Source organism: Corvus brachyrhynchos, unplaced genomic scaffold, assembly GCF_000691975.1.
Source record: "Corvus brachyrhynchos isolate BGI_N302 unplaced genomic scaffold, ASM69197v1 scaffold116, whole genome shotgun sequence".
Taxonomy (NCBI): domain Eukaryota; kingdom Metazoa; phylum Chordata; class Aves; order Passeriformes; family Corvidae; genus Corvus; species Corvus brachyrhynchos.
In genome coordinates this window covers 12,930,024-12,940,830 of record NW_008240221.1, presented here as the reverse complement: position 1 = coordinate 12,940,830, position 10,807 = coordinate 12,930,024, and the positions used below count along the sequence as shown (strand labels likewise).

General features: G+C 38.0%; 2 protein-coding genes across 2 annotated transcripts in view; one reads left to right on the top strand and one right to left on the bottom strand.

Annotated features, from left to right (window-relative positions):
• MRPL19 (mitochondrial ribosomal protein L19) overlaps positions 1-4,701 on the top strand; it is a 6,527-nt gene extending 1,826 nt beyond the window's left edge. Inside the window, exons 2-6 of the mRNA XM_008641891.2 lie at positions 3-157; positions 1,863-1,981; positions 2,529-2,663; positions 3,437-3,618; positions 4,363-4,701. Of these exons, the coding sequence (XP_008640113.1) occupies positions 3-157; positions 1,863-1,981; positions 2,529-2,663; positions 3,437-3,618; positions 4,363-4,578 (807 nt within the window). The 3' untranslated portion in view covers positions 4,579-4,701. The remainder of the gene's footprint in view (positions 1-2; positions 158-1,862; positions 1,982-2,528; positions 2,664-3,436; positions 3,619-4,362) is intronic.
• A 277-nt stretch (positions 4,702-4,978) lies between these two features.
• Positions 4,979-10,807, bottom strand: part of GCFC2 (GC-rich sequence DNA-binding factor 2) — a 25,956-nt gene continuing 20,127 nt past the window's right edge. Inside the window, exons 14-21 of the mRNA XM_017744924.1 lie at positions 10,265-10,464; positions 9,707-9,857; positions 9,311-9,432; positions 8,071-8,147; positions 7,826-7,892; positions 6,954-7,100; positions 6,479-6,603; positions 4,979-6,165 (exon numbers count right to left, since the gene is read on the bottom strand). Coding sequence (XP_017600413.1) covers positions 6,051-6,165; positions 6,479-6,603; positions 6,954-7,100; positions 7,826-7,892; positions 8,071-8,147; positions 9,311-9,432; positions 9,707-9,857; positions 10,265-10,464 — 1,004 coding nt within the window. The 3' untranslated portion in view covers positions 4,979-6,050. The remainder of the gene's footprint in view (positions 6,166-6,478; positions 6,604-6,953; positions 7,101-7,825; positions 7,893-8,070; positions 8,148-9,310; positions 9,433-9,706; positions 9,858-10,264; positions 10,465-10,807) is intronic.

The window sequence follows — 10,807 nt, the reverse complement described above, 5'->3', positions numbered from 1 at the left end:
AGCTTGAAATCACGGGTGCTTTAAACGTTGTTTTGAATTTTACAGGGTGTTTTTCTTTATCGGGGTACCGAGTGAGCAGCGATGGAAAGCCACCGAAATTCCAGCCGCCTCCGAAGCCCGTCATTATTGACAGGAAGACGCAGAAGGAGGAGAGGAGGTGAGGGTGTCCCAGTGCTCACCTGAGCTTGTAGAGCCCGGGCTTGTGTCCAGCGCTGCGCTCAGGCTGGCCACTGTGTGAGCACTTACTGAAAGAGTCAAGGCATTATTACACAAAAAGAAAAACTCAACACGGTTTGTAAAATTCTAGCAAGGATCATTTGTGTTGAAATATGTTCAAAACACCTTAAAATACTGTTCCTGGTGTTCCTGAAAGCAGTGAAATGTGAAAAAAAATGTAGAGCAGAAAATACTTCTGCAAATCTGGGGTTAATGTGGGAGACTCAGTCTGTTAAGGGCATCTCTTTAGTTAAAGGTATCGCTTTAGTGTGCCAGGGGTGACAGGGACACGGGTCCTGTGTCTGCCTTTGCCTTGGACCTCGAGACCAGCTGTGAGCATGTACGTCCCTGGTTGTGACATGGACCTGCTGTCTCTGGTAGCCTTCATGAGACATCTCATTCTGGGTATTTTTGATGTCACCTCAATCCATTGCATAGAATCACAGAATGGTTTGGGTTGGAAGGGACCTAAAGATCGTCTGGTTCCAAGCCCTCTGCCATGGGCAGGGCCACGTCCCACTAGACTGGGTTGCTCCAAGTCCCATCCAGCCTGTTCATCAACACTTCCAGGGCTGGAGCATCCACAACCTGCCTGGGTTTTAAACCCAATTTGCACTGCTTTAAATGACCCAGTGGTTCAAACTGCAGTGCTGTGCCTGGAAGGAGAGTGGTGGTACTGTATTGTTCATTTGCCCCCTCCAAAAAACCTCACTTTGAACATCATGAGTAGGTTTGGTGTTGTTTATTGCCTGCGTGGTGCCTGTGGGCAGCAGCACCAACCAGAACTTCTGTGGTGCCCCCACAGCCCCCATAAGGTTTGTAAGGCAGTTTTGCATTTGTTCTCCACTGTGTTGGGCACTTCTCTCCTGGTCAGATCCAGGACTTTTAAGATGCATCTGTACAAGTGAATTAAATGAGTCTAGCTTCATCCATCAGCTCTGAGGCCAAAGTGGTCTCTCCATCCAAACCAGAGTGAGCATATTCAATTATCTGTTGGAAATGGTTCTCCGCTCAAGCCAGTCCATGTCAGGAAGTGTGCCTTCAACTCAGCAGTCAGATAAGTGAGGCCCAGGCCATGGGGAAATTCCTTGGCATGGTTTAATTTTTTTTAGCAGAAAATAGTTTTACCGGTCCCTTTAAGCTTTTGTAAGACAAAAGGAGATTTATGTGGTGTCTCCTGTAGAATCAGTTTGTGAAAACTGTAATAGATTCTTCCATATCTGTTATTATAAAGTCAACAAATAGTGTTCTGTCATGTGGATTACAACTAAACCATGAGATAACCTGTTCCTAAGCTGTGACAGCACTAACTGAACTGTCCTCCTTCAGTCAGCTCCTCCGAGACCAACATGTATTACTGGTTTGGGAAAAAATCTGTTTAAAAGAACAGCAACAAAACAAGCAAACAAAAAAATCCACAAAAAGACCCCCAAACCAACATCAAAACCCCACAAAAATTCTTTTTGGATTAAAAAAAAAAATAAAACAAAATTGGTGACTTCATGGACTGCAGTTAATATCTCTGAAAAGGCAACTGGTGGTGGTTAACCAGCTGGTAATTTTTAGGCCAAATACTTGGAATTCTCTAGTATTTTTTATGCCAATGCTTTTGTTTCGTACTTTTGAAAGTGTGGCTTTTCTTACAGGTTCCTGAGCCCTGAATTTATACCTCCCAGAGGGAGAACAGATCCTCTTAAATACTATATAGAAAGAAAGGATATGATACAGAGAAGAAAAGTCTTCAACATCCCAGAATTCTATGTTGGTCAGTTAACAGCACTAAAACTGTCATAATTCTGTCAGTATTTTACATTGTGTGGGGTGGTAGATAGTGTGGTCATATGTAGAATAGCATAAAACATAAAGTCTCAGGTGTGTTAGATCAACTAGAATGTGTTTTTATAGATAGTATGTCGTATTTTAATCTCATATATACATCCAGATTCATTAAAAGAATAATCCTAATGTGTTCCTTTATGTGGGTTTTTTCAATCCTGGCACTTGAGCATATGGTTTACCAGTAAAGCTAAAGAAAAAAAACCCAAGAAACATTTGATTAATTATATTCAATTTGGATAGGGAAGAGCAAAAAAAATAAAGGTGAAGAAGGTTTGTAGTTCACCTGCAGAATCCCTTCAACCTGTATCAATTCAGGTCATGTTAGCAGTTTTTTGTGTTTGTAGCAGTTCTGATGGGAAACAAAAATATTTTCAAAATGCACCTGAATAGATGCACTTTGTCTGACTCTTCCCCACATTTTGGTACATACTAACTGGGACAGGCTGTTTATTTTAATCCATTTTTTTTGGCAGGCAGTGTACTAGCTGTGACAACTGCGGATCCCTATGCCAGTGACAAATCCAAGCGGTTTGTTGGGATCTGCATTCACAGAGGAGGGAAGGGACTTGGCGCTACCTTTGTCCTTCGGAATGTCATAGAAGACCAAGGTGGGGTTTCAGCTGTGGTAATTATGCTACAAGTGTTCAGCAAAAAATGTGTTAAGTTGCAAAGTTTAGTCTGTGGGGTGGAAAACAGCAGACTGAAGTGAAATTGTGAGTCTGCCTGTTAAGAGTACTCTGCAAGTTTAAAACTGTGTACACAGAAAGGTTGATGTGCTCTGTACTTGATGGCATAGAACTGCACAGTAATTTTTTTATCTATGTACTTGGTGATTTTTACACATTCTGTGATGGTTGTGCTTATGTCTGAGCCTGGACTGTCTGCTGCCATGTAAATACCAACCCATTTCGAGCACAGTGTATTTGCATGAACTGGGAACGTAGGCGTGAACTGTTTAACAAGCAACAAATTAGAAGAGTTTTATCATAGGATCACATGCTGGATTATGACAAAATTGGGGGCAATGCAAATAGTGTAATTCTGAGGGCAAATCTGAAAGGGGTGGGTGTCCTTTCATACACACTGTATGTACACTGAAATGGGTAATAACAGCCATTGTAACCAAAAGAGAGTGAGGTTTAAAACCCAACCTCATCTTCCTTAAACTCAAGCCATTCAAGTCTCTTAAACCATTCTGTATCAAAGATTTGACTTACAAAGAAATGTGCAGACACAGTGCACGAGTACCATCACAAGTGCACACAGCACTGTAGGTGCTCTAAAAAGCAGATTGCAATGATACAGGAACTGAAGCAGTACTGCTTGGGTGTTGGTATTTCTCATGAATTTGGTTCCTTAAACCAGGCTTTCTGTCTCTAAGGGGTTGAAATCTGCTATGAACTGTACAGTCCTCGAATCCAGGCGATCGAGGTTCTGAAGCTGGAGAAGAGGCTGGATGAGAACCTGATGTACCTGCGAGATGCCCTCCCCGAGTACAGCACTTTCGATGTCAATATGAAACCTGTGCCTCTTATGGACCACGAGGAAATTCCTGTGAACAAGGTACGAGCCACGTGGTTCAGAGGGAAAGCACAGGATTATTTACTTAACTTCCATTTATGACTGTTATCCTGGCAGGCTGTAGCAGCTTTTGCTGCATCAGTTACCAGGGTGACAAAAGTAGGTAAAATCAGGCAAGTCTTTGTGCCATTTCTGTAGTGAAAGAATGGTGAGGATGTAAACACCTACCATCCTCAGGAGTTAATTTTGAAAACATGCGAAGAGTAGCAGCCTCCACATTCCTCTGTAGAACAGTGCAGAGGGGAAAGCTTTTCTTACAGAAACATTATTGTTAATGTGGTTACTGATTCAGGAGTGGCTGGTGTCAAGAAACAAGGTAAGAAAGATCGAAGACTCAGCTAAAATCTGCATGTCAGGAAAAATCCAGAGACCAGCACACCCTGCCAGAGTGTTGTGTAGAAACTCAGTATGATAATTCCTCCCTTTCCCACCATCATGCTACTTTTATTTTTCCTTAATAAAGAGCAAAACTGCAAAAGGTGAGTTACCTTCAATGTATGTTTCATTTAAGGACTCTGTGATAAATCAAGACCGTGTTAACTAAAAAGTTTCTTTATAACAGTCATATAAAGTAGTAGTTCCTTAACACACTGACAGATTGCTCGCTTTTCTTACTTCCCTTCTGTTGAGCAGCACTTGTCTCACCTTTTGCTAAGCTCACAATCAAAAATCTAATTACTTAATACCTTTTGGAGTTTTTTAAAATTTTTTAATCTTTCGCTTTAGTTGCAGGTACGAATGAAACCTAAACCATGGTCAAAACGGTGGGAAAGACCCAAATATAATATAAAAGGAATAAAGTTTGAGCTACCAGAACATAAAATGAAAGCAGCACAGAAGTGGAGCCAGCCATGGCTGGAATTTGACATGCTGAGAGAATATGATACTTCAAAAATAGAGGAAAAAATTTGGAAAGAACTGAGTGAAGAACTTGAAAAATAATAATGTCTTTTGCAGTCTAAAATTAGTGAGAAAATGAATATTTTTAGTTTACTGTATGGATGATCAATTGTCAAGTTTTGTATATACATGGGCAAAGCAAACAATAAAGTTAACCTTTCCAGATTTCAGCGTGAACAGATTTCTGTGGCTCAAGTGGCCACTGCCCTCCCACTGCTTACAACTCATTACAAGGAATCTTTCTTCCAGAAACAAACATGTACAGAGCTAAATTGTGATAGAACATCAATTACATTTTTGTCATAGCACAAGGCTGGTGCTAGAGACAAGCTGGGATGAGACAAAGCAGAACAAGAGAAAAGCAATGAGATCACGAGCTTGTGGGGATTGCTGATGAGCAGTTGCATTTTTGTTGGCATTCTGAGAGGAAAAGCAACAGAAATTGATTATTAGAAAGCAGTATTTATAACATAAATCCTAAAGCTACTGAAGGTTAATGGAGCTGGAGGGTTTTTTTCTTCGTACATCTTAGTAACATTTTTGTCACGTTAAGGAATTGAAGAGTCATTACCACAGTATTTTATTTTCAAAATAAAACAAATTATTTTTAATCTTTTGTCTGTAATACTGATCAAAGCTATTTACAATTAAGATATTTTACAAAAATATTTTTTTAACTTAAAAAATATAAAAAGAAAGCATAGGGATTAAGTCTGCTAGAGTTAAATTCTAGTCCCAGAAGATTTTGGAGAAATAGTCACAAACATACAGATTCTGTGATGCGCTACAGTTTTTACAATGAAACATCCTTGTTATTCTCTAACAGTATTTATTGCAAATATACAAAATTAGAAAACATTAGAAATCTAATAAGGATATGAAGAAGTAGAGCTCTGTAGAGCTTACTGGGAAGCAATGGGAGATTTCTAGAATTCCAGTTACTAGAAAGTAACTGAAGCTGTTCTATTCTTCTCATCATCACCATGGCTGTGATGGAAATCCTGACTCCTTACCTGCACACTGACTCCCCTTGTTTCTGTATCAGCAGCATCATGAACTCTTTTTCACTGGGAATGGTTTAACAATAACCTTACCAAAAACCACTGTGGACCACAAGTCAGAGGAGCTCAGTGACTGCTGAGTCAGAATGATACTCAGCAATTAATACTGAAAATAACTCGTCAAGTTGTTTACTGGCTAGCAGTGATAAAAGTTCACAGGCACTTTCTGTTTGCAGGATTCCTTCCAAGAAGGATACAGCAGTAAAGCACTGTCACACATTTTAGAATGCCTGAACCATTGCTTTGACAACTGCAACTTCTAAATACTCCCTAATCTAGGAGTAGATGGCAGTAAAAGACATTGGAAAAAACACCTCAAGTATTTAACACCCAGACAGTGATTACCACTACCTCTTTGAGTAGGCAGGATCCACTAATCCAATTTCATACTAGAACTGGTTTAGTGTGAATACCAGGCTTGTTTCAGTAATGTAAGCATTGTGTCAAAAATTTCTATTTCCTAATCATTGGTTTAAGGTGTTCAAGTTCATGCTCTTCCATGAAGCCTTCTACGATATGCAGAGCTCCAATTTTCACCAGCAGGAGAAGAACTTCTTTTATTTCATCACTATTTAAGAATAAAAGAAAAAAAAATTATAGCAGCACTTCTATGAACCTGACTTAAGTACCATTTTTGTTTCATGACCTTGGCTACTCTTGGCTACTCATTAAAAGCATGCATCATCAACCACCTCAAATGCTCACAGTAAACAAGGACTGCTGAAATGCTCCTTCACATTAGACTCCATCTTCCGTTTAAGATATAAATATATATATGACATGAACATACTTTAAAGTGCTAAATATATGATATTTACAGAATTTAAAAAGTTCTTAACACAAAGTATTTGGGGAATCCCAAGGACAGCCTCATCCATTACCTGTGATTGTCCTTGTGTAGCACACGGGCACATTGCAGCAAGTGCTGGCTGAAGTTCAGTAATTCAGGGAGAGTCGATCCTCCCTTGAGATCTTGGAACCATCTTTCTGGGAGGCATGCAACCACCTGTTGATACCATAAATATTTGGAAAAAGTTTAACAAGCATTTCAATTTAACCAAGACACATCACTTCTGACAGGAACCTTCTGGCAAGTTTAGCTTATTACTGTGCTTTTTCTTTCAAATGAGCATTATTTCTCCAAGTTTAAGAACTCTCTCCACGCTTAAGAACCGACAGACCAGAATTTTCTCTAAAATGCTCTTATGCAGCAAGGTTGTTAAAAAAGACAATAAAACAGATTTTAAATGTTTAAATTTTATTTTTTTAAATGTTTCATCTTCAGTTTTGACCCCTACTAATGAAGAACAAAAGGCTTTTAGCATACACCCTCTTCCAATGAGCGTTATCTTTTACCTTATTACACTTTTCTATATTATCCAGCCCTAGAGGTGTGTTTAGGATGTTCAGGAGAAGGTAACGATTCAGCAACTTGTTCAGTCCCAAATCACGGACTTTGTCTTCCTGGATGATCCCATCCCAAAGAACAACATTGGAGAGCAGCTGCAATAATGAAGAAACAAAGAATCTGCATAACTGGTGGCTGTGAGCTAAAAATATTAAAAGTTTCATGCAAGGCAGAGATAAAAAGATAATATGTGCACCCAATTCAAGTACTCAGACCCCAGGATTTACACTCTCCAAACTTCTGGGCAGTTAGCCACTAATAATTTACTGCATATAGTAAATAACCTAATTAATTTTAAAAGTGCATCTCTATATATGTATATATACACCTGTATATGTGTATGTATGACCTCCCAAGGCAGGGAAGAGCATTTTACCCTTCTACGAGGTTTAATAATTTGCTAAGTACAGAAGGCAACTAAAACTGTCAGAGAATCCAAGACAGAAGTGAAAAAGTCACTACATCTGCTCAGGACAAGACTACACACAGTCCCTCATAACATCATGATGTTACAGTTTGTGGCACCACAAAGATTTTTTTGTAGTTCATGTCAGTATTATTATGTAATGGGTTTTTTCTGTTGCCTCTATCACTATAAATCCTTACAAATGTCATTTCTGAGTGTGGTGTAAGGCTATGTCTGTGAAGGTAAAATACCCTGAGGTTAAGTTACCTGAACATTAACCTGCTCTGAGTCAAGGAGGAGGACAGGCAAAATGAATAGCAGGGAAACTGGAATATTGTCTGGGGTTTTAATGTTTTCAGTGAAATGAATTTCAAAGAAAACAAACAGAACAAAACCAGCCCTATTTTTCTCTACCTTAACAGCTGACCAAAACCGTCTTTCTTGAAATTTTGAATGTAGTGATGACTTGTCTTCCACAGTGCTGGTCATGGGAAGAAAGTTAAAATAAGGATTATTTTTTGTTTGATTTAAAAGAAGATAAACAGACATCTGATCTCTCAGCTATGGATATCTACAATATTTCTTTTACATCTATAGGGGAGAAGGGTAGAGGAACTAAAAAAAAATACAAATTTAGGAGAGTCACAGGGTCTGCTTACCTTTTTGGATAAAGAGGAATAAAGACATCTTCCTCTACAGATTTCTTCATCCTTAGGACAACTGTGTTCATCAAATCCTATTAAAAAAGAATTGTAATGTGTCCTCAGAAGAAAGACTTCATATTCCATTTGTAACAACTGCAATGGTTATTTAGTTCACCCAGAGGTCTGATACCTTAGAGATAAGTGCAGCTGCCATTTGTATATAACACACATTGAGATCCTGAATAAAAAATAGAAACAGCAGACAAATCACAGCTGTAATTATCTATAGGCTTAGCCTAGAGGGTTTTGCTATATCCCTTATATCCCTAAGTGAGGCTTTTTTTTTGCATGTTAATCTGCAGTGCAGCAGGAAAACTGTACATATTAAAACCAAACTAAGTTATACACATGGGATCTCCATTAAAAGATGTTAAATTCTATGTAAAAAAAAAAATCACCATAGCTAGGATAGTATGCATTTTAGGGCAACATGTTTTCAGGTGCCAGAGATTGCCACCAACCTTTTTTTTGAAGCCTATTTATTTATTTTAAGTTCTGGCTAAGATCAATTGTATCTCTTGCCTTTAAGCCATGATTTCAAAACAGCAAATTCTGCAAGGCATAAACATTTTCTTTAAAATATTTCTTTTCATATTCAGGGCTCAAACATCTATCCCATTTCACCAGTTAATCCACCCCATTTCCACTAGATAAAACTCCTGATTTACATCAGAATAAACCCAGAATCAGGCTAAGAAGGGCCTGCTAGAGTGACTGTATATAAGAGTAATTATTAAAGGATTTCTAGGATTACATAGTAGTTTTTCTCCTCACCAATTAACCAACCTTTGGGGATTCTCAGGTTTTAAAATTCTAAGCTTACTGTATAAATAAAAGCTTAAGGAATGGACCACTGAAGTATTACAAGCAGTTAAAGCTCAAATTTGGAAAGATAATTAATGCAAATCATTGTTATTGCAGTGAAGAAAGATTAGATCTAGAAACAGATTCTGGATAGATACAGGCAGAATTTTTCTACGAAAAGGAGCTAATTTCTGCCTCATCATCTTCAACAATGAGAGCATCAGAGAGCTGGAAGTTTAACTGTTAAGTCATCTTAATACTAAGTGACAAAACAAAAAAGTAATCAGAACCAAAGAACTTCAGGACAATGTTCTCAGTGCCCATAGGAACACACACAAAATTACACGGAGTGGGTGAAGTTCCCCTTTGTCACTACCACAGGAGCTTTTACCTCTCTTGCTCGACTGGATTCATTTTTGGAAAGGATTTGTCTTCCAAAGATGTTATTGCAAAGCTGTACAAGGTTCTTTGTCTGTGAAGTAGATAAAGGATCCCACACACTCTTCACAAATGCTGAAAAAAAAAATAGGAATTTATTTCATTCATAATATGCAAGTACTTATCTGTCCTAGTTTCAAGCCATTACAATGTAACAGAGGTAAACATATAAAAAGCTCAGCCTCTCACAGTAATTTTAAAGAGGCCACCTTAGCCTCACTCTGTGGAACTATGTAATCACTACATCTTGGAGAACTGTGATATCACCAACATTATTTGATATTATAATTTTTATTTAAGGTTTGATTGCATAGCTGCAGTGAACATTTTCGATACAATCTTATCATACCTGTAATTTTAGGAAGGATAGTTTTTTCAATCACTCTAGGCAAAACTTCTTTATCATGATCATCATCCCTTTTTGATTCAGATACATTTTCTGCATCACTGAATTCTTCTATAGCTCTGAACCAGGGCATCTCTTCCAGCTCTGTAAAATTCTGCTGAAAGATGACTCCTGTTAGTTGTTCAGCTGGTCAGCATTAAGAGAAAAGCTCTATCCAATGACACCCCAGATTCCCACTTGATTTCAGATCCACCCTCATCACTGAATGGGCCAACACAGCAAACCAGCAAAACTAGATTTAAAGTTAGAATTTAATGGGTGGGATTGTTCAAGTGTCTCCAAAAGAGAGAACTGTTTTTACAGGTGGTGTTGCAAAAGGGGCTGGAGGTAAAAGGGAAAAGTTAAGAAGATTCCATGTGCTTCAGTTTTTTGAGACAACACAGTAGCTTTCTTAATTTCTAATGCATTGTGCTATGTATAGGGGAAAAAAATCATTTTTCAAATTAATACATAATACACAAACACAGAATTTTTAACAAAAATGTCAGCTGATGCACCTACCTCAAGAGGATTCCAACTTATTAATTGAACTCTGATCAATGGATTTAATAGCTTAGGCAGGCAGAAACTGATGTAAGCATCACAGTAGGAGTCAGGAAACTTCTCTTTCCATTCCTGGAATTTCAACAGGATTTTTCTGATGTCACAAAAATCTGCATGTACATCTTCAAAGATTTTCCTACTATCCTCTAAAACGTTATCTATGGATAATATTCATTGGGAATAAAAAGAAACAATCACAGAACTTATTGAGGCATAAGCTAAAGAGTTTATGCATCTATAGGACATAAGAGATATTTTTATGAGAATTGCATTTGTTAATTGTCTTTGACACATCTGACATTGAAATGGTTTAAAAACAGCTCCCAGGAAAACCCAGTTTTAGAAAAAAATGGTGTCAGAAGACCAAGGAAAGGCAAGTTTCTTCATTATCTATTTCACAGATTTATAAAAGCACTAATGTTTCAAACTTTATTCCAGAATGATAAAATTTCAGGCATGAAAACCCTTCTGCTGTTATGTGAAGAAAATGTATTATGCCTT